The sequence below is a fragment of the Nothobranchius furzeri genome, chromosome 4, assembly GCF_043380555.1.
Source record: "Nothobranchius furzeri strain GRZ-AD chromosome 4, NfurGRZ-RIMD1, whole genome shotgun sequence".
In the NCBI taxonomy this organism is placed as follows: domain Eukaryota; kingdom Metazoa; phylum Chordata; class Actinopteri; order Cyprinodontiformes; family Nothobranchiidae; genus Nothobranchius; species Nothobranchius furzeri.
The window spans coordinates 83,250,963-83,274,061 of record NC_091744.1 but is presented as its reverse complement, the minus strand read 5'-3'; the positions used below and the strand labels follow the sequence as shown (position 1 = coordinate 83,274,061).

Here is a 23,099-nt window from a genome sequence, read left to right as displayed (position 1 = left end):
GGAAAACGTTATTCACTTCCTTTTTATTTCTGAGCGATGCCATCAGTGAAGCAGGAGTTCTGATACCTGATGACATCACAACATGACATCACAACAGCAACATGGAGACGCCATGTGGGTGGTGTGGTCACATTTACACGATGTCGAGAGTGGACGGAAACGTGTATAATATAGCTAACGATAGTGAAAACCGCTAATCAGCCATAACACCGGTATTTATATAATGGTGCACCCGGGCAGAAACACCTCCCCCTTCAGAAATCTGGGGCTTGTGAACAATAACGGTCAAATGACACCTTTAAAGGGCGTGGCTGCGTCGTGGTGCGATAACAGACAAGATCTATACAAGGAGTAGAAAAACAAGAAATTCACAGCTCTTTGATCACAAACAGGTGGGAGGAAAAGAGTTGCTTTGCTCTGAAGAATGTTTCTGCTTCGTACAAACATCAGTGTCCAGAACTCTGTTCAACAGATCTTTGTGGAGGTCTTCATCCAGCGACCGATCAAACGGAGACAATAATAAATAAATACACAGACCCAAAGGATGTCAAAGGGGAGTTTGGAGGAATCAACAGTGGAGGAGCTGGGATTTGTTCTGGTTTTATGGATTCAGCAAAGGAGAATCCTCTTTGGGCTTTCAACAGTCAGAAATCTGCCGGTGGCTCAAACACTGTGGAGTCACCCCCCCCTCCAGGAGAGGCACATCTGCTGCAGACGTTGGGCTCAGTCGTCGTACTCCTGCTGGTAGCGACGGTTCAGCTCACGCAGCTCCTTCTCCCGATCCCGGCGGGCCCGGTGGGATTTGGTGGAGCGGACGGAGGAGTTGGTGGAGTGGGCCGACTTGGTGCTCTGGCAGCGCGAGGAGGCCCGCTTCAGGAGGTTCTGGGATATACAGCGCTGGAGGTTCCTCATGGTGGACGAGGCCGCCATGCTGACGATCCAGGGGTGTTTGAGGGCCTGGCCGGCCGTCAGCCGCTCGCTGGGATCCACCGTTAACACCCGCTCCACAAAGTCTTTTGCCAGATTAGAGACGCTGGGCCACGGCTGCAGGGAGGAGGGATCAGAAAGAACATCAGCAAACTAAAATACAACTATCAGGGTCAAAGGTCAGACATCCAGCAGCTTCTGCCTCATGTTAGCATGAAGGCCAGACTCTACAGCAAGAATCCCAACGAATCCTGGTTGTATTCTGGAAAAATGGTTTTTAAAGGTGCGGTTCACTGAAAACCACGTTTTAATGGTTGTTTCTGATTCTAATGGGTCACTCTGAGTGTTTCATGCAGGCTGAACATGAAAATAGTCTCCTACACCAATCTCCTGCATTAGCTTCTGATAGAAAACAGAAGGTGAAACTCTAGGATTAGAAAAGCCTGACAGATCTACGTCACACTGTCACTAAAGCCGGGCGGACACTGTGCGACTTTTTCACTTTTTTGAGCCGATTTTCCACGAGATCTGGGCGAGTTTTGCGCCGAGCGTGGTGTAGTGTACAGGGGGTTACGAGAGGCGATTAACACCACGCGACCAGCTACCGATCAGCAATCGTGAGCTCGCACGGACTTCTGGCGTGTTTGACATTTTGCTCGTTCCTCGTGAGGGTATCGCACTCACTGAAGCGACCCAAAAAGTATCAGAACCGCTCACGGCGCATGCGCAATCATGCATCAGCACCGCTCGCCCGCTGTTTCCCTAATAACACACGTTGTTCGTTTTTATTTCTACATGTTTTTTTACTCACAAAGATTGTCAAGAAAGCGTGTTCGTCGTGTTCGTGTCAAATTAAACTGATCACAAAACTCAGATTTACTTTCTTTATTTCGTTTTCCTCATCCAACCCCCATAAATCCCTGTGTGTCCTCCTGCAGCACTCCCGAAGGACAACAGGCAAAACAAGACAAAAAAGTCTGACGTGTTGCTACCAGACGTGCAGTGTGAGCACGAATCGTGAGACCTGCCCTGCGAGGAAGTCGTACAGTTTGAGCGGAAGCCGAGTGCTACGAGTGAAAAAGTCGCACAGTGTCCGCCCAGCTTTACATTCATGGACTCACTCATCTTGACTCACGACAGGGAAGGCTGCTGTTGGTTTAGCGACCAGGAAACAGAAGGGCTAGTAGAAGCTAACTTTTAGCATTAGCAACTCCATCACGCAGCAGAACTCCTCCAGGCTTGTGTTATTTGTGGAGGTGAAACATCAACGTTGCAGAGCGACCAGAGTCAGTGGTAGAGCTGTGTTGCTGTTAGCCAATCAGAGGAGAGATGTCCACATATCAGGAAGTAAAATCCCGTCATCTGAAGCTCTCCTCTGATCTGGCAATCTTCTAGACCCTAAAACAAGTGCACCAGGGCTTCTTGTCTCCAGAGTACAACCAACGCGGTGTTCATTCCTACCAGAGACCGCCGCACAAGCATTATTTATACGAGTGAACCACACCTTTAACATAAATATGAATAAAAATATCAGTTCTGTCATGAAAACCCTTTGAAGAACCTTGAATGATGTTCTATGGTTTTTTAATTTTATGAGTTACATAACATTTCATTTCCCTCTGGGATCAATAAAGTATTTTATTTAATTTTAATTAAATTGGATTTGAAAAGCATGTAAAGCACAAAACAGTCGAGTCTGCTATTGAATCTATTTATATTCTTGAATTCTTTTTACCATTTGTGCCAAACTTCTAACAAAAACAAGACAAAACATAAAAAACAACCATTAAATAGTGATTGGAAATACAGATTCAACTTATTTTACAGGGATAAAAGCAGCTTTACCATATTTGACCAAGAGAAATAATCCTGATAACAGTTTTGTGTTCTGGACACAAGATGGCAGCAGGAAGACAGGTTTATTTGAAGCTTTTCACTTCTTTACGGTTGTTTTGATCCACTATACAGTCAGGATGGGTTTATCTACAGGCTTTGGTTTGATTTTTGAGGCCCAGAAAAACATTCCTAAAACATTTTAACTATATTTAGAGACGAACGTCCGGCTGACGTCGATTTGTTCTGAGAAATGAGCTCAAGTCAGGAGTAGCTGCTAGTGACTCAAGCCTTACCCCCTGCTGAGAGGGAGAACGACACACACACACACACACACACACACACACACACACCTGCTGGAGGAGCGATGCTGAAAACGGTAAGTCATCAGTCTGTGCTAAAGACACACGGCATGTTTAAAAGCCTTTAACCTGCATTTCTTCCCTCTGGGCCGTGGCTACTTCCTGGAGTACAGCAGTAAAGGTGAACATTATTCATCAAGCCTGCAGGCTCCCGTGCTGCTCAGGTCTGCCCCAACACAGCTTCTACGGCCCAGACCAAGATGTTCAGTAAAATAACTACATTTGGGATTGATTAGTTTTGCTGCAATTTCTGATTTTCTTTTCAAGAAATCAGCCACAGCAGCTGATTTATCATGAATCAAACCAGAATTGCGGTCCATGATTAAACTTTTCTGCTGTGTGGGTAATGTTTAGTAGTCACAACGCAAAAATGTAAAAACTATAAAGTAATTGTGTCTCCAGTAGAATATTTGAGTGACTTCTGTCATAGAGGTAGACAAGCAGATCACAGAATACCTCTCACAAAACTGTCTGCTTGACCCTTACCAATCTGGGTTCAGAAAGGGCCACTCCACTGAAACTGCTCTGTTAGCAGTGATGGAATCCTTAAAAGAAGCTAGAGCGACTGCCAAATCCTCAGTGCTTATCCTGCTCGACGTATCGGCTGCATTTGACACTGTCAACCATGGCTTCCTTTTGTCCACGCTCTCTAGCATGGGCATCACAGAGAAAGCACACGCCTGGTTTGAATCGTACCTCACAGGACGATCATTGGCTTGGCCAATCCTCTACCGTGCACCATCTTGCCACAGGAGTCCCCCAGGGCTCTGTACTAGGACCTTTTCTCTTTGCCATATACACCACCTCACTGGGTGAGATCATTCGATCACATGGCTTCTCCTACCGCTGCTATGCAGACGACACCCAGCTCTATCTGTCATTTCCACCGGACGACCACACTGTCTCTGCATGAATATCAAACTGTCTCTCTGACATATCAAAATGGATGAAATCCCACCATCTCCAACTCAACCTCTCTAAAACTGAACTATTTGTCATCCCAGCAAAACCATCCATACAACACAATATCTCAATCCAAAATGACTTCCTATCTCTGGCTCCTTCAAAGGCAGTTTGAAATCTGGGTGTTGTGATTGATGAACACCTGACCTTTAAAGATCACGTTGCCTCTGTTGCTCGTTCATGCCGCTTTGCGCTGTATAACATACGAAAGATCAGACCATACCTAACACAACACGTGACCCAGCTCCTGGTGCAATCTACTGTCATCTCCCGCCTCGATTACTGCAACGCCCTCTAACTGGTCTTCCAGGCTGTACTGTGAGACCTCTTCAAATGGTCCAGAACGCAGCGGCGCGTCTGGTCTTCAATCAGCCAAAAAGAGCACACGTCACCCCTCTGTTCATTGAGCTCCACTGGCTACCGCTAGCAGCACGCATCAAATTCAGATTGCTAACACTAGCATACAAAGTCCGAGATGGTACAGCTCCCATCTACCTGAATCCTCTTGCAAAGGCTTACGTCTCGGCCCGGCCGCTCCGGTCATCACAGGATCGTCGGCTAGCAGTGCCTACACCACGCTCAGGACAATCCAGACTCTTCATGCATTGTTCCACAAATGTGGAATGACCTACCAAGCACTACCAGAACAGCGGCTTCCTTTTCAATTTTCAAGAATCTCCTCAAGACCCTGCTCTTCAGAGAGCATCTTCTAAACCAGCACTCTCCCTGCACCCGTCCCCCCTCTCTACTGTCCACTCCTTGTTCCCTCCTCTCCATGATTCATCATGCTGCCTCACTGCCACCTATGACTGACTGGAAATTGTTTGTTGTTGTTATTGTTGTTGTTAGCCTCAAGGGCAGCATGCCGATTATAACTTGTAAGTCGCTTTGGACAAAAGTGTCTGCTAAATACACCAACAACAAACATAGACTATGGGGGATTATCTGGTGTGTGTGTGTGTGTGTGTTCTCAAACCCCAGTGATGCACGATGGTGCTCGTCAACGTAAGGCCCAACCCCTCACCTGTTGGGTCAGGTAGAAGTTTGAGTTAATTAGAAGTTAAGGAAGGTTATTATAAAACTTAGAGACTTTAAGGGTTTTCAGTGGTTTATTATGTTGGATTGTAGACTAAGACGTAAATATTTTACTGGATAACATCAAAAGGACCCCTGTAGACGTAAACAGCTTCTGTTTAATATTGATCTACTCTATCAGCGACACGGGGCTTCGAACAGCGAGGTAGGCATTATTTTGAATTTCTGAGCGTTTGAAAAAGTGTTTTTCTGTCTGCAATTACGACTGGATCATGTTGGGAAAAAAAAACTCAGATTTGACCCGAAAGATGGTGTAGACACGTAAAACACCAACGGGTTCCTTTATTTTTATCATATATGCTAAAGAGCAAGTCAGCCCCTACCAGATTCTTACTCCACTCCCACTTCCTGTTTAAAAAATGCAACAAATGCTGTTGCCTAGCAGACCGAGAGGAAGGAGCCGCTAATAAATACACACAGGCTCACAATGACATTGTGACATCATAATGTACCAGCTAGTCATAATGTACCTCTTAGCCAATAGCGATGGCAGATTTATATTCGACTGTAGTGCATAGTTTTTACCTGATGATGGCGCTAGCCTGGCCTGCCAGACTCGTCCTCTGTTTAATTCTGCACAAAGAAAGTCTGGTAACTCACAGGCAGAGAGGCACTCAAGGGGCGGGACTAGGAAGCTCAAAAGTAACCAATCAGAAAAAAGACGGAAATCTCGACTGTACCGCACGACGCTGTAGTTTTCTAATGGACGTAAAAAATAGCGTCTGGCAACAGCGCAAACATCTTTTATTATTTTTTTTAGAAGAAATTCTTTTAGCACTTCTACTTGTGGTTTTAAAGGCATTCGAGTCATTTAGAACAGAGGAAGGAGTCGCAGCGAACTCTGTCGCTGTCTTTGTTGTTTATGAGAAACTGAGCGTCGCTGTGTGTGACGTTCACGACGCTGTAGTTTTTTTAGCTGTGGTAAAAATGGAGTCTGGTGACAGTGCAAACATCTTTCTTTGGAAACAAGACTTTTAGCACTTCTACTTGTGTCCAAGCTATTTAGACCAGAGGAAAGAGCCGCAGCAAACTCCGTTTCAGTCGCCATGTTCGACAAACTCAGCGTTGTGGTGTGCGATGCACGACACTCAGCGCTGATTGGCTCGGTTAGAATTCTCACAAGGTGGGGTTATTTGAATAGGAGGGTTCCCAGACTCTTTCTCTGTGCAGAATTAAACAGAAGACGAGTCTGGCAGGCCAGGCTACGATGGCGCAACACTGATAGTTTTAGGCAGATTATTTAAAGTTTAACTGAGATGCACTAAAGTGCCAACTTACTGACTACGCGCGTCTACAGCACTTTTAAACACTCATTTATAGAGTTTATCAGCAAAAAAAGTTGATTTGGGGGAGCAAGTCACCCCCTACAAGAAGCGTACTTCACTCCCACTTCCTGTTTGAAAAATGCTAAAATGCTGTTGCCTAGCAGACTGAGAGGGCGGAGCCGCTAACAAATACACACACACACAGGCTCACAATGGCATTGTGACATCATATGGTACCAGCTAAGGTTCTAGGGTACCTCTTAGCCAATAGCGATGGCAGATTTAAATTCAACTGCAGTGCAGAGTTTTTACCTGACAACGACACAACACTGACAGTTTTAGGCAGGAAATTAAAATTTTAACTAAAATAGACTTAAGTGCAAAACTATTGACGACACGTGTCTGCAGCACGATTAGACACGAATTTATATAGTTCTTCAGAAAAAATAGTTGATTTGGGGGTGACTTGCTCTTTAATATGGAAAATAAAATTGCTGTGTGAATGTTTTCGAACATCATGCAGTCCCAAAAATACATGAGAGCTCTAAAATAATTCACCAACAGCAATAAAGCTGTTAAATAGATCATTGGTTTCATTAAATCGTGAACTGATTCGGCTTCACGTCTCTTGGATTTAAAGTTTAAAATCCTGTAAACAAGAGCCAACTTCATCCTAAAAGGATAACTCGGTGCATTTAAAACTATCCAGACTCATAACAAGCTTTACTAATCCCAAATGCAAAGCTAAAGTCAGGAGACTTCCTGGAAGGATAAACACAGGGTATCTGCAGGTTTAAGGGAGCCAAATTTAAGACTTTTTAAGCCCTTTAAGGCCACTTTGACCAAATTTAAGCTATTTAAGCAACAGGTTGAGCGGGTAGTCCAGTAATCGGAAGGTTGCAGGTTCGATCCCGGCTCTGGACAGAGAATTCTGCTGTTATGTCCTTAGGCATGACACTTAACCCACCTTGCCTGCTGGTGGTGGTCGGAGGGACCGGTGGCGCCTGTGCTCGGCAGCCTCGCCTCTGTCAGTGCGCCCCAGGGCAGCTGTGGCTACATCGTAGCTCATCGCCATCAGTGTGTGAAAGTGTGAGTGTGAATGGACCAATGATACACTGTAGTGTAAAGCACTTTGGAGTCCTTACTCTGACAGGCGCTATACAAGTACGGGTCATTTATCATTTTTAAAAATTAAAATAAGCTATAATTTCCAGCTGTTGCCTGGAACCGGTGCTAACCACGCCGCGATCGTGGGATTAGCCATCCAGTTACCATTAAACTTCCACATCTCCATGGCGCAAGCTCCCACTAGCTTAACCAGATAACGTGCTCATCTAAAAATAGCCCCCTTTCACAACCAACTGAATGTGTACGGTTCCGCTTACGGCAACATCGTACACAAAAAATGCTGAACACTAACTAGAAATTCACGAAAATTTTGTAGAAATAAAAGAATCTTGTTTATTGGGTCTTTGGTCATTTAAGACCTCTGGAAACTGTATTAAAGGATTATTTGTAATTTTTAAGGATTTTTAAGGCCTTAAATTTGGAAAAGCTAATTTAAGACTTTTTAAGGACCCCCGGATACCCTGTTAACAGACAGAAAACAGAAGATTCTTCATGAAATGCTGCAGAACTCTGATTCTGTTTGGAGTGTCGGGATGTGGAACAAACATCAACCCGAGGCTACGGCGTCCCACGCTTTGGAACAACTAAACAGACTACTCAGCATTTTTACAGCTACATGAATAAAGCATCTATGCTTCTGCGCTCTTTCAAGAGGCAAACATCGATTCTTCAGCAGCGTGGACGGTGGATGGTGGTTCGGCCAGCAGAAAATGAGAAGAGGGGAGAGGTCTGCAAGGAGACTCTAACCGGACAAGAGAAGCCAAACTTCTTGGAAATCTGTTGACCACGTCTCCTGGTGAGTGCAGAAACTTTTCCAAAGTGTGAAACCTGAAAGAGAAGAAGCTCACCTCTCCAGAGAAACTGTACTTCCCCTTGAGGATCTGCCGGTAGAGTCTCATGCGGTTGTCGTCCTCGAAGGGCATGGTTCCGCTCAGCAGGATGTAGGAAATCACCCCCATCGCCCACATGTCCACTGCGTTGGTGTAGGGCTTCCTAACCAGGATCTCCGGGGCGATGTACTCCGGCGTGCCGCAGGTGGTCTTCATCATAAACTCGTCGCCCTTCTTCCTGCTGCTGGCCAAGCCGAAGTCAGTGATGATGATCTTGGAATCGGCTCCGGGGTGGTAGTACAGCAGGTTCTCTGGCTTCAGGTCTCGATGGGTGATGCCTAAAGCGTGGAGATACTTGACGCCATCCAGCACCATCTGCAACACCCGTGTGGCGTCTCGCTCCGTGAAGGAGCCGCGAGCGATGATGCGGTCAAACAGCTCCCCTCCGGTGGCCAGCTCCATGACCATGTAGACGCGCTCCGCCGTCTCAAACACCTCCATCAGCTGGATTATGTTGGTGTGACGGACTCGATGCAGAACGCACAGTTCGGACTCACAAACCTCCCTCCCCGCCCGGTAACGGGTCTCGATCATCTTTATGGCGTACGGCTGCCGTGTGCTCCTGTGCTCTACCCGGAAAACACGACTAAAGCTCCCACGGCCGATCAGGGCTTTGATCTCGTACTTAGCCGTGACCCGCGGGTCAAACTTTGCCCGATACTTTGCCACCTTCTTCCGCTCAGGGTTCGAAGGTTTGGACGGGTCCTTAGGGGTGTGGGCCAAAGCGGTGGGCGTGTCAGCTTGTGCCTGGGCTTGGCAGGAAGAGGAAGGACGTCTCTCATCGCCTCCGGCAAGCACGCCTGTCCTGCTTCCCGAGCCATCCCCTTTGATGAAGTGCTTGTAGATGTCCGTCTGAGGGGGATCGACCTGAAACAGAAGGAATTTGGTGAAGATTTGCTGCAGAGCAGACTGCCTCATCGTGATTAATGAGTGTGTATTCATACAAACATATGCTGGTGAGACTGAATGCATGAATGAGTACATTTTTGATGAACATTTCATGTTAAAGGGACTTTACGGAGTTTTGAATTTTTATGCTCGCGATTGCCCCCTCAGGCCAAAAGCGTAACGGCAACTTCAATGGTAGGCTCGTGCACGAGGCGCTCATGCTGTACGTGCACACTCCTTAACGAAAATAACAGCTGAGACAGTCCCTTGTGTGTGTGTGTGTGGCCCGGAGGACAGAGGACAGGAGAAAGCGCAGCTAATTAATTAAATAATTTGGTTCTGTACCTTCTCTTCAGCACAGCCAACAAAGGTTTATGATGGGTCAGTCCTCCTGCATGCTCACATCATTCCCTTCCCTTGCTTGAAAAATTGTTCCAAAATGAAAGTTGAACCCACATCTTTTTTATCTGTGAATTCAATGCCGTTCGGCGAGTCTCAAATAAAAATTTGGGCATCTTACTGTAAAAAATATACCATTAATGTAAAAAAGAAACTCTAAATAAACTATGTTCACATCCAGAATCCAACCCACGTCTTCTGCATGAGAGTCAGACATCTTACTAGAGTGTAGCTCACCTTGTAACATTCACAGTATCTGTAACATTTATATCCTTGATGACAGCTGAAACAACGTTCAAAGAACGGTTCGGAGTGAAAATGGCTATTTTGTTGCTAATTTGCAGGAAATATCTAGAAGAAAGTTCTACAGAAAGTAGCTAAGGGTCCTCAGAAATGTAGCTAGCTTTGTCACTAGGCGTTAGGAACAGCGACAAAGTGGCACTGCCTCTCTCTCTGCTGCTAAAGCTACGGATAGCAAATGCTACGGGCGATGCCTGAGAGTGAACGCGCATGAAGCAGCCTGCTCGACCCGAGCATCTCTCTTTTTCTGTGATTTTACAGAAAAACAGGCAATCACAGTAAAAATGCCAGGGCTCATTCTACAGGACCAGGGCATTGCAGGAGAATGTATGAAGAAGACATTTATTATTTCTATACATGTTTTAGCTGTCAGACTTCCATAATGTCCCTTTAAGAAATGCTGCAGGAAACCATTTCATTTTATTCTGTTCTCTTGTGAAAACATATTTTAATGATGTTATTATTTTGCAAACATGAACAATCAGAATACAACCGATCTTGTTTACAACATAAATAAACCAAAGTGCTGCTGCAGCAGAAGCAGAACATTATCGGATGCCATCACTGACCTTTTTGACCAGGTCCAACGTAACGTCCCCTGGGGGCTCAGGGAGGACCTTGCTGTTCCGGCACCCCATCACATCACCTTGGGCCTGAGCCCAGACAGCCACGCAGGCCACCAGGAGCCCTGCCTCATCCCCGCAACAGCTGATTCATCTCACTTCAGAGTTCAATTCCCACTGAGGAGGCATCAGCAGCTACAACTCATGAATAAAATCCCTCAGTTCTTCTCAGTAGCTCATGAATAGATTTAATACTATGGCTTTCCAAAGTCCTGTATTTTTATTAATCCCAGCTCTTCCCGGTTGAACAACCAGCTGGCAGGTCTAGAAGCTCCACCGAGGAACCTCCTAGAGCCTCATTTAAAATAAAAAACTGCTCCAGTGAAAACAGCATGGATGCTCTCAGCACAAAAATGATTGATCAGGCAGCGAGCCACTCGCCAGGGACATCAAGCTTCTCTAAAGCTATTTTTCCAAGCAGAGATGCAAAGTTTTCCTCTGGATTTGTGCAGAACTTCCATAAAAAAAGGGTCATGGGCTCTACTTTGATCCATTGGGAGAAGCTGCAGCGTCAGCAGTGGTCTAACCACAGATTAGGTTTCTCCCCTGGAGAATCTCTGGCTGGAGAGGAGCAAAGCTGTGAAAAATGAATGCAGGTTCAGTGAACAATGACATGTTATCAGCAGCACATCAATTAGTTTATTCCACCAAACACTGATTTTCTCCTGACGGCAGGCCGAAAATATAGGAGAGTTTCCACATAAAATCAAACATTTGTAATTGTGTTTAATAGGAGATTAAATATAACAAAGTTAAATGATTTCTGTCTGTCACAGATATGGTTTATAGCAGAGCTGAAATAAGCTCCAACACAAGGTTTTTACTGGGCTCATCCACAAACCAGCTGGTTAATAAAGAAACGGTTTCATTTGTGGCTGCTTTCTTATTTTTGTGACACAGGCCTTTTTCAGTTCTCACCTTTTCGGGGTCAAAAACTACATTTTCCGCCATTTTTTCAGGGTAAAAGTTTAAAGGTATTTTCTTAAAGAGCATCCAAACATCTTAGTGATGACATGAGTCAAAGTGAGCTTAAATCGCATCCCTGAACTTACCGGAGACAGCGAAGGGTCCATGCTAGGTTAGCAGCAGGACAGGACTCGCAGCCGGAGCCAAACCCAGCCTCCTCAGCCCACTCTCAGCTGGGCTCTCCATTTTCACCCCGAACTTTCCCAACTTCACTCCCGAACACGAACGAGTCAAACCCAGCGCGAGCTCCGGTAACAACACCCAGAGCTTCGTCCGCCGGCTGGGATTTGGGTTTTTACAGGTTTTAATCTCTTAAAAAAGTTTAGACAAACTTCAGAAATTATCCAATCGGTCCGTCCGTCTTTTCTGGACGGTGTTTTTCACTCGGGACGACCACCTTCTCACGGAACGACAACCGGAACAAGAAACAGGTTGCTTCCGGTGATCTGCCTTCAAAATAAAACAATTATGAAAACGAAATCGGGAAAAAAGGCTGTCCCATTAGTTCCCCTCTACTTTATGTCCTGAAAATACACGTAAGTTGTCTTCCGTTTTATTTATTTATGTATTTGAAGGTTTGTTTTTCTTTGTCTTACCTAAAATTTATTTTTTTATAATTAATGAAGACACAATAAAATGTTTTCAAGTGTTTCTGTGGGCATTTGTTGACTCCATTGACATTAAAGGGATTCTTTTTTTCATAATTTAATGAGGAAATACAGCACTGTCACCCTGCCAAGACCTCGTGCCCCTCCTTTGCCTTCCGGTGTAAAAAGTTTTAGATCCGCCACTGTCCAAAAGTACAGATGAATAATAAAATGCTGTAAATCAGTAATTCTTTAAAGAGAACTGCTCAGACAAATTGCCAGAAAAACAGATTTTAAAGGAACCAAATTTGTCACAAAAAATATTCCAGATATCCAGAACTCCCATAAATAACAGGACATTTCATACAATTTTACAGGCAGATTTCAAGCAATAATAGAGAAAAGGAAAAAGGACGAAAACAAGGTTCCAACCCATCACAAAGAGATATCAAATGTTTTGTAAACTAAACATGCAAAGTACTAGTGACACAAGTGATGACAAGCTCGGGAAATTTTTACAAATATCAACAAAATAAGTAATTAATTAAACGAACTCAAGAATTCTTAAAGTCTACAAAATTTAACTTAACTACAAAGATTAGATGCAAACTGAAAGAGCAGAATTGAGCTCCACCAACATCAGCTGCATTAGCTCCATAAAAGGTTGCATATAAATGAGAAATTACCAGAAATTCAAATAAAATGTATGAAAAAAATATTTCCTATGACTTTATCTGCTTAAATATAAATTGTATTGTCTCTGGTCCTTTTAGGTTATCTGCTCACTATAAAATCTCCCTTTACACATCCCCAGGCTCAGCTTCAGAGATCAGGTGAAATCTGTCATCAGGAAGCAGAACCCCTCCTCCGCCTCCTCCTCCTCCTCATCATCATCATCATCATTGTTGGAGCCATCTGCTACAGAGGGCGCTCTGGGTGGGGTTCTAGGTCTACCTTGAGGTTAAAGGTGGCCTAATCAAGCCACAGGCGTGAGTTTTTAATTTTATGATTATTATTATTTTTATTATTTTTGGAGACAAACGGTTTTGACCATGCTCGACAGTGTAGGCATACATTTTGTTTGAGTTTTGTTTAAGTTTGCCTGTTTATCAAACTTCACTGAGTAATTCATGGTTTTCAGGAATTTTTTGGTCATCTTGGGATAGTTCTTCCTTGTCATCATTGCTTAAATCCTTGAAGTCACGTTCATACGTTTTTTTCCCCAGAGATTCTCCAATGTGAGTACAGAAGTATGATTTACTGTTGCAAACTGACTAACATCCAACTGGTCGAAACACTCTTTCTCTGTGCCACTTACAAAAAAGGCCACACCAATCATCATCATCACCATCACCATCACCATCATCATCATCATCTCTGAAAGGAGTCGGCTGAAGTCGTTCAGGAATCTGAGAGGCCCGCAGCTCATTGAAGTATTTCCAGATATGTCAAACTGGCAGGAGACGCAGGTAGACCCAAAACTCACTGAAGGGAATAAGTGTCCTCTCTGGTCTGGGAATAACTTGGGATCTCCCAGGAGGAGCTGGAGGGGGAAATATCTGGGTTTTCCAACCCAAATCGCGAGCAAGCAGGAACGGATGGATGGACAAACAACGCTCCACTCAATTCCAAAATTTGTGTGACAAGATGTGTCAGTTAAGATGAAAGACCGCAACGTGCAACAGTGAATAAGAAGAATTAGAACTTTTCATTTATTCAAGTTTTCAAAACTTGAAAGGAATAAGAAACAGTCCTATTTTATTTTGAAGGAAACTCCATTTGATTTCCTGTGCATCTCTGACTGTTGATATCTAGCTGACACATCCCCTCATCCACCCTGCGTCTCCTTTTTTCCGTTTCTTTTTTATATGGGCCGACCTCCCCTGGCTTGTTGGACAGTCACTGGTTCAGACCCCATTAGGCCCTCAGCGTCACTTCCTGGATAGAACAAAAAAAATCCTGATGAGAAAATGTTGATTCTGTTCTGGAGAAACATTTAGAACCGGTTGCAACGTTCATCTAAACTCTACAAATACCGAAATATTTTCGAGATGAGAACATTTCTCCTTTCAGTTGTTTGGTTCTCTTTAGCAAATTAATACTGAGTCACAAATTAAAATTCAATATTTTCATTCTAAAAATCAATAAAGGTTCTGAGGTCCTGGTTAGCAGCCATTAAAACTGTGGAAGTGAACTGGAATAAGAGGAAAACCCACGGAAGGGTGAAATATAACCTCCACGCACTCCCACACGTACAACTCAACTTTATGTATTTTAAAGATGTGTGAAACTCGTTTAATCTGTGCGTTTGGTGGTCAGACTGGTAGGAATGAATGCCTTGTAAGTTGTAGTCTGGGAAAAAAGGCTCCGATGCACCGATTTGAGGAGCTAGAAGTGAGCCACATCAGAGTTGAGCTGCAGAGAGAGGATAGCTCATTAAGCAGGAGAAAGGTGTTTTCGTATTCGGCCAGCATGAAAAACTCAGAGTGACTGATTAAAATCAGAATTTATCATTAAAAATGTTTTTTTCAGCGTTCCACACCTTTAAAGGTTTCAAATAGTTTCAAAAATACTTTTCTTCCGACTCTTGGGGGGTTCAGACGCTCTTTTCCTCCTCTCCTCCCTATCTTACCCCTCTTTGTCTGTCCTTGTGTGGACGGCGCTTCTGCATTTTTTTCTGGAAACTGGAAATTATTAAAAATGGACCTGGTCAGTTGGTCTCTCAATGCGATTGACAAGATTTTTTCAACGATGAGAACGGGAGAAGGGGCTCCTGGTTGCACCTCTGGGACAGAGCCAGCTGGGCATATCATGGACTCCTGGAAACAGTGGAACCTGATCTGCCTCTCTCAACTGTCTGTAGAGGATTCTGAAGACGTCTGGATATTCGTGGTGTTGGTGTCAGGATTCCTGCTGTTGGGCCTGACCGGTTACCTGGCTTACTAGAAAATTAATGAGCTGTCGAGGAATACTGGCTCAATCCCGGAGCTCAGGGATGGATTACACCGCGCTGTGAACGCACAAACTCATAATTGTCGAGATGAGTCGTAAGCTTGGAACTTTGGCTGAGATTCAGGTTCTGGCACAGAAGGTTGATTCGATCACGGAGGAAGTTGACGGGACAGCACGGTTGGGAATAGATTAATTTACGCCATTATTGGATTCAGACGGGTTGGAGACCAACAGAACTTTAAGACAGAGAGGAAATTATCTCTGTCTGGCCCCAAAACAAGTTCTTATCTGAATCTGGTGCCCTTGAGCCTGTGAGGCTGAAGTGATAACTCCCCCCTCAGAAGAAATGTGGAATGCTGCCGTCGCCATGGTAACTCTGTCTCCCTATCCCAGCCTGGGCGGGACTGCGACCGGTGAAGGCCGTGGAACCGTTTCCAGGAGTCACTGTGCTTTCTAACCCAACGACCTCCTTCCCCTGTCCAGACTGAGGTGACGAGTGCTGCTTATCGCGGCTGCATGCACTGACGTGAGGAGAGTCCCCAACCCTACCTCTCCACCTAGTGGACACTTATGTTGTGTAATGTCTGAAGTGTGTGTGCATTTCTGTCTGAGGTGTTTTTTGCAGAGCAAAGCTGCCCTCCCTGTGGAGGGTAACTCTGAAGTGCCTTTTTTTCTCCACCTGACCCAGTCCTCATAAAAACCCCTCTTATCTCTATTAAGGTAGCGCGACTCGGGTTGCGAATGACCACAGTCACCAATTCTTGTCATGTGTCTATGCCTACGTATGTATGTCTGATCTCAGAATTGTGTGTACTGAAACTCTAATTTCCCTCTGGGATTAATAAAGTATCTTTGAATTGAAATAGTTTAAAAAATACTCCAAAATGTTCATCCATACATCCATCCATTTTCGACCGCTTATTCAGGGTCGGGTCGCGGGGGCAGGAGCCTAAGAGGCCCAGACTACCCACCACCCAGCCACTTGGGCCAGCTTCTCCGGGGGAATCCCAAGGCGTTCCCTGGCTAGCCAGAGACACAGTCCCTCCAGCGTGTCCTGGGTCTACCTTTAGGTCCTCTCACGGTTGGACGTGCCTTGAAAACCTCACCAGGGAGGCATCCAGGAGGCATCTTGACCAGAAGCCCGAGCCACCTTAACTGGCTCCTCTCGATGTGGAGGAGCAGCGGGTCTACTCCGAGCCCCTCCTGAATGACCGAGCTTCTCACCCTATCTCTAAGGGAGAGCCCAGCCACTCCGGAGAAAACTCATTTCGGCCGCTTGTATCCGCAATCTCGTTCTTTCGGTCACTACCCAAAGCTCGTGACCATAGGTGAGGGCAGGAACGTAGATCGACCGGTAAATCGAGAGCTTTGCCTTCCAGCTCAGCTCTCTCTTCACCACGACAGACCGGTACAACGCCCGCATCACTGCAGATGCAGCACCATTCCGCCTATCGATCTCACGCTCCATCTTCCCCTCACTCGTGAACAAGACCCCGAGACTCTTAAACTCCTCCACTTGAGGCAGGACCTCATCCCTGACCCGGAGAAGGCATTCTGCCCTTTTCTGACTCAATTGTTTTGTGACAGTTGGACTATTTTAGATGTGTTAGCTTAGTTTTAAAACCAGTGAAAGCGTCCTTTATTGAATTTCAGAAGAGAAAACCCTGAAAGATTTACACTTTCATTCTGGGCCTAGAACTTCTACGAAGGACGCCTGAGTAGAGTAGTTAAAGTTCTCCTTTATTCAGAAGAAAAATGTAAACACAAAGAAAGGACTGCATCGTTTAGAGAGGTCCTGGATCTTCTGACTAACGAGCGTTTAAACAATGGCCTGTGCTGCAGGAACGGCTCCAGTTTGCATCTGCTGCAGGGCTTTCCCCACACGGTGTCACTGTGTGCATATCGTGGCCTCTCTGGTAACTTTTTTATAATCCTCCATGCATTAAAGCTGCTGCTCCTTTCGCAGATCCCTGTGTGCCGGGCTGACTCGTGTTATTTTTCACACTTCTGGTTTGTGAGCAGAGTGATTAAGAACACACGTTCCTGACCCGGTGTTGACTGGAGTAGAAGAGAGGCGGCTCGCTGTGGGCTGGCCAGGACAGCCTGCACTGGATGCTGCAGAGAAGTTTCTGTGGAGCCGCATTCAAAGTGGAGGATTAGTAACGAGGAGACAAATGTTCCATAAAGAGACAGTAAAATTCATCTTACGATGCCAATAAAACCCTTTGAATTGGATTGAGGGAGTGAAAATGAGCGCAGGAAGCAGGACGGGGGTGACGGAGGAAGGCAACGGATGACAGATGGTGGGTACCAGACAGAAATATAGGAAGAAAGGAAGGGAGGGAAGGAGCTGAGAGATGAAGCAGCAGACAGTAATCAAAATGGAAAGAGGGTGATGCAGAGAAATGGGGAACGACAGTGCAGCCGGCGGGGAGGGATGGAGGGGATGGAAGTGAAGAATGAGTGTTCCAGCAGCACTGCAGCTCAGGTCAGGGCCTCTTGGGCTCTGCGACTCACCGCCACATCATCGCCGCCGTGATTGATCACCGATTAAGATGCTTCGCCTGCTCTCATCGACAACTCGTGTGAATTTCTCTGCATCTCAAACCTCCCAGCTCTTTGTTTTATTTCCTCCCCGAAGATGCGGGGCTCCATTTCTCACTCTCTTTTTCTCCCCCTTTCAAAGGTCAATATCATCTATTAGATCCAAATTTGCTGACTGTTGTATTATTTATCCAAACAGGGGAGAGGAGACGCTCCATTAAGAGCTGAATTGACTCTGTTCGTGTTTCTGTCTCCATTAATATCTTTATTTGTGGAAACAAAGAGCTTTAAAGGGACAGTTCACATGTTTTTGTCTTCTTTAGAGAACCCCCTCAACCTGACATGTCTGTGACTGATCTCAACAAGGAGAGCACACCTCTGAACCACACATCTTCAGGTGATTTCAGTCATACTTAATTAAATGTAGACTATGATAATAAAAATAAATGTCACAAACGTGTGGCAGAAGCAGCCGTTTGTTGTGTTTATTGACTGGATTCGAAGCTTGTTTGTATCACCTGTCCAGCTCCAGTAGTCTGCTGGAGGCTCAGCAGTACCAGCAGACAGAAACCCAGCTTCATGTCGTCATGTAAACAGTGTATTGATTACTATGGGGTCACAACTCTCCAGGGGAGGATTGTATAAGTACTACACTGACACAACAGCAGATAAAAATATCATAAAGTAGAGAACAGGTCTTGTTGAGGTATTATTTACCACCACAGGGAGATCTCCGTCTGAGGGATTATCATTAGAACGTTACTGAGATGCAGCTTTTACGCCACACCATGCTCAGACTGGATGACTTTTACTTGATGTTAGTGAAATCGTACACGTCCGAATCCTCGTATCTACTACATCACTGAGATGATGTCTCCGTTCTTCTTCTGATATTCTGTCTGCAGAATTTGTTTTAGAGGTTTATAAAGATCCTGACAAAAACGTGTTTGGGTTCCTGGAGGATTTTCACTTAATTCTTTGGACTTTGGCGGATTTAATCCATCCATCCATCCATCCATCCATCTGTCCGTCTGTCTATCCATCTATCCACCCATCTATTATTTGACTATGAGTTCATCCATCCATCCATCCATCCATCCATCCATCCATCCATCCATTAACAAACCATGAGTTCATCCATCCATCCATCCATTAACAAACCATGAGTTCATCCATCCATCCATCCATTAACCAACCATGAGGTCATCCATCCATCCATCCATCCATCCATTAACAAACCATGAGTTCATCCATCCATCCATCCATTAACAAACCATGAGTTCATCCATCCATCCATCCATTAACCAACCATGAGGTCATCCATCCATCCATCCATCCATCCATTAACAAACCATGAGTTCATCCATCCATCCATCCATTAACAAACCATGAGTTCATCCATCCATCCATCCATTAACCAACCATGAGGTCATCCATCCATCCATCCATCCATCCATTAACAAACCATGAGTTCATCCATCTATCCATCCGTCCATCCATCCATCCATTAACCAACCATGAGTTCATCCATCCATCCATCCATCCATCCATCCATCCATTAACCAACCATGAGTTCATCCATCCATCCATCCATCCATTAACCAACCATGAGTTCATCCATCCATCCATCCATCAACCAGCCATGATTTCATCCATCCCTCCATTATTCAACCATGAATTCATCCATCCATCCATCCATCCATTAACCAACCATGAGTTCATCCATCCATCCATCCATCCATCAACCAGCCATGATTTCATCCATCCCTCCATTATTCAACCATGAATTCATCCATCCATCCATCCATCCATTAACCAACCATGAGTTCATCCATCCATCCATCCATCCATCCATCCATCCATCCATCCATTAACCAACCATGAGTTCATCCATCCATCCATCCATCCATCAACCAGCCATGATTTCATCCATCCCTCCATTATTCAACCATGAATTCATCCATCCATCCATCCATCCATAACACAGCTCTGGGGTTGGTTGTACCAGGACCACATGACCCATACATCGATGCTGGTTTCCCACGTTTCCTCCACAATCCCACAAACCCTCTGAGGAACAAGGTTGTAGACATTCTCCAGATTCACAAAACACACATAGACCGGAAAAAGCAGAATCTCCCTCCCTCCCCGCAGCAAATTTCACCAAGACTCCAGGATCAGAGGAATCATAACTCTTTAAGGTGGTATTGCTGCTTTTCTTTCACTTCCTGTTAAAATGTGCTTTTCTTTCTCTTTCTTTTCTTTTGTTTTTTGCTTTTCTTTTTGCAGCATCCTTGTCCATGCAGGATGTTGTGAAGGACAGATGAACTCCTGTCCTCGCTATGGTTATATTCCAACAAGCTCTATTCTGCTTTTTGATGAGATCCACACAAATGAATCATCTATTAAGGTCAGTTGCTTTACAAAGATCTTTTTTTTAAGGTGGCACAAAGAAGCAGAATGGGGAGACATCCTCACATGAAACCAATTGTTTTTCTGTTAAACTTCAGCCTGACTGAACGTTAGTTAAAGTGGATAAGAAACAGCTCCGGTGATAGAGTACTGAGGAGCTCCTGAGGCGCTGCAGTCTGAGGAGGTGTTCATTCATTAGCATCCAGTCACAGGAAGAAAAACACAGGAAGAGACGAAAATGAGCAAAAGTGTTTCAGAAACCTAAAAATGAACGTTGAATAAAATCCAGTTCAGGTACAGAAGATGCCTCTGCAGCAGCTGGGTGATGTGATATTCTTTAAATCGTTGTGGAAAGCTGAATTTCATCCTCTCTGAATGCAAATTTAGTTTTTATGAAATTTAAATACAAATTTCCTCCAGTTGTTTTGTCTAATTGAATCCTGCTGATTTAAAAAATGTTTTAAATTCGATCTTTTCTGCAGCGGCTTTGTTCAGGAGAGATTTAAGATCTCTGTACAGAACAACGAGAAGAGTTCAACGTTTCTTTTTCAAGGCAGCGAACAAAGAATTCCTTCAAATTCCCGATAAAACACAAGCAAAAAGAGTTTCTGTGAGGGGAAAATCCGGTCTGATAAGAGTCGATGCATGCTAGCGTTTTTACTCATTTTATTTTGCACAAACCTGACACCAAAAATCAGAAATCGGGCTTAATTGTGTGGGAAATGATTATTTTAGAGTCAATACTGAACAACAAGTTTTAATAAAACATGCAAAAACGTCCTCCTTCACTTCTTTTTGTCTCTATGATCAAAAACATTATTCACCTTTAATAGCAGCAAAGATTCTCCTGCTTACTAACACCAGCTTTCATTAGAAACAAATTTCTATTTTAACTTTATTTTCAGCTCAAGCAACAAGATGGTCAAGTATTTAGGAACGCACCAGCTAATTAATGAATAAATAAGTATGAGAACCAATTAAATAAAATTATTGCACAACACAAAAAGTCAGATTTATCTGGCTGGAAAATCAGAGGCTCCTGTTAGTCGACACACACTGGTGAAATTTGTTCTCTGCATGGGACCCGTCCCCACGGGGTGGGGTGAGCTGCAGACACAACCGTGCTCGGGAACTATCTGCTGGTTTAACCCATCGACATATAAATATTGGACAATGGGTTTCCATAAGCTCCAATAACACGTTTTTGAGGCCAAATGGGAGGTGGCCACCACCGCCATTTTGACCGTGTCACAGGTTCCGTCAAGCCCAGACAATTCCACAAAAGGGAAGAGAGGTGGAGCTGAGGGTGGGGCTGTAAGGCTGGGATCAACTGACGACACCCGGTCGAACTAGCTACAAGCTAACCTGAAGCTAACCCAAAGCTAACGCGGAGGTGGGAGCTAAGCTAATGGAGGTAGCAACCTAGCTACAACCGGAGTTAACTGTGCACAACACCAGAGCTTCTGAGTCAGAGATACGCCGGGCTGACCGCTGGGTAAAACCAGGTGGAACACAGAGGTCTCGGAGACCTCCACAAGCCGGCAGCCGCACAGCAGACAAGCACCGCTGCGATCTGAGATGCGCAGAGCTGCTGCTGGGGAGAACCGGGTGGAAAACATCGGTCTCCCGAGAGCTCCACAAGCCGATAGTGGGAACCCAGCTCCACCAACATGTTATATTTCAACCCATTTTCTAAAGTGCAGCATTATGTTAAATGCACTGGGTTTTATTAATAATAATAATAATAATACATTGAACTTATATAGTGCTTTTCTAGACACCCAGAGACGCTTTCACACACACTCACATTCACACACTGCTAGTGATGTAAGCTACTTGTAGCCACAGCCGCCCTGGGGAGGTCTGACAGAGGCGAGGCTGCCATTTGGCGCCGTCGGCCCATCTGACCACCACTAACACAGGCAAGTTGGGTGAAGTGTCTAGCCCAAGGACACAACAGCAGGATCCCCTGGCAGGAGCTGGAATCGAACCCATGACCCTCCGATCATGAGGCAACCCGCTCTACCACCTGAGCTACTGCTGCCACCTGAGCTACTGCTGTTTCACCCTATTACATTTAAATTTCATGGTTAAACAGTACATGTTAAAATCTAAGCTCAGCTCGGCAGTGACCTAAAATACATAAATATAATTTTATTCACCGAAAAAAATGAATTGGGAGACTCCTTGGACGCTCTATTAGTGCAATTAATGCCACAGCAATCATTTTGTCCAACAATTGCACAAATAATATCCAAAACAGAAAACACAAACACAGACTCAAAATCCCGGAACAGTTTCCAGGCCAGACCGAGGCTCTACTGAGGCCTTTCCACGGAGCTAGCTCTGTGGTCACGTGGGTCTGATGCTCATTAATATACAGAATTTTAGGCTTTTAACACACTTTAACAGAAGAGTGAGAAAAACATTCACCCCCCTCAGAGTTGTCATGAGTGTAAACTAGATCATTTAAACAAAAAACATGTTTTGGTACCAGGCTGTAAACATGTTTATTTCTGCTGTGAAATTGGTATTTTTAACATGGGAGTCAATGAGGATTTGCTCGCTTCTGACACCAGCCCCCAGTGGATGAGTGTGGAACTGCAATTTTTGGTACTTCCGGGTTGGCCCCAATTTTTGAGCCGCATTGTGGGGGCTTGGTTTAACCCCTCCCCCTTAATGCTGAGTGTCAAGTGGGGAGGCTTTGGGTCCCATTTTTAAAGACTTTGGTACGACCCAACCGTGGATTTGAATCCATAATTCGGGTAATGACCGAAGGAACAGGATACAAGCGGCCGAAATGAGTTTTCTCCGCGGGGTAGCTGGGCTCAGCCTTAAGGATAGGGTGAAGAGCTCAGACATTCGGGAGAGACTCGGAGTAGAGCCGCTGCTCCTCCATATTGAGGGGAGTCAGTTGAGGTGGTTTGGGCATCTTGTAAGGATGCCTCCTAGACGCCTCCCCAGG

General features: G+C 44.9%; 1 protein-coding gene across 1 annotated transcript; it reads right to left on the bottom strand.

The window, feature by feature from the left end:
• Positions 1-352: 352 nt before the first annotated feature.
• On the bottom strand, positions 353-10,908 carry pskh1 (protein serine kinase H1). Its single transcript, XM_015975245.3, has 3 exons — positions 10,620-10,908; positions 8,422-9,330; positions 353-1,044 (listed from the first exon to the last, which is right to left on the bottom strand). Exons 1-3 carry the CDS (start codon positions 10,686-10,688, stop codon positions 724-726), a joined length of 1,299 nt encoding a protein of 432 aa, XP_015830731.1. The 5' UTR covers positions 10,689-10,908; the 3' UTR covers positions 353-723.
• Between the last annotated feature and the right edge of the window lie 12,191 nt (positions 10,909-23,099).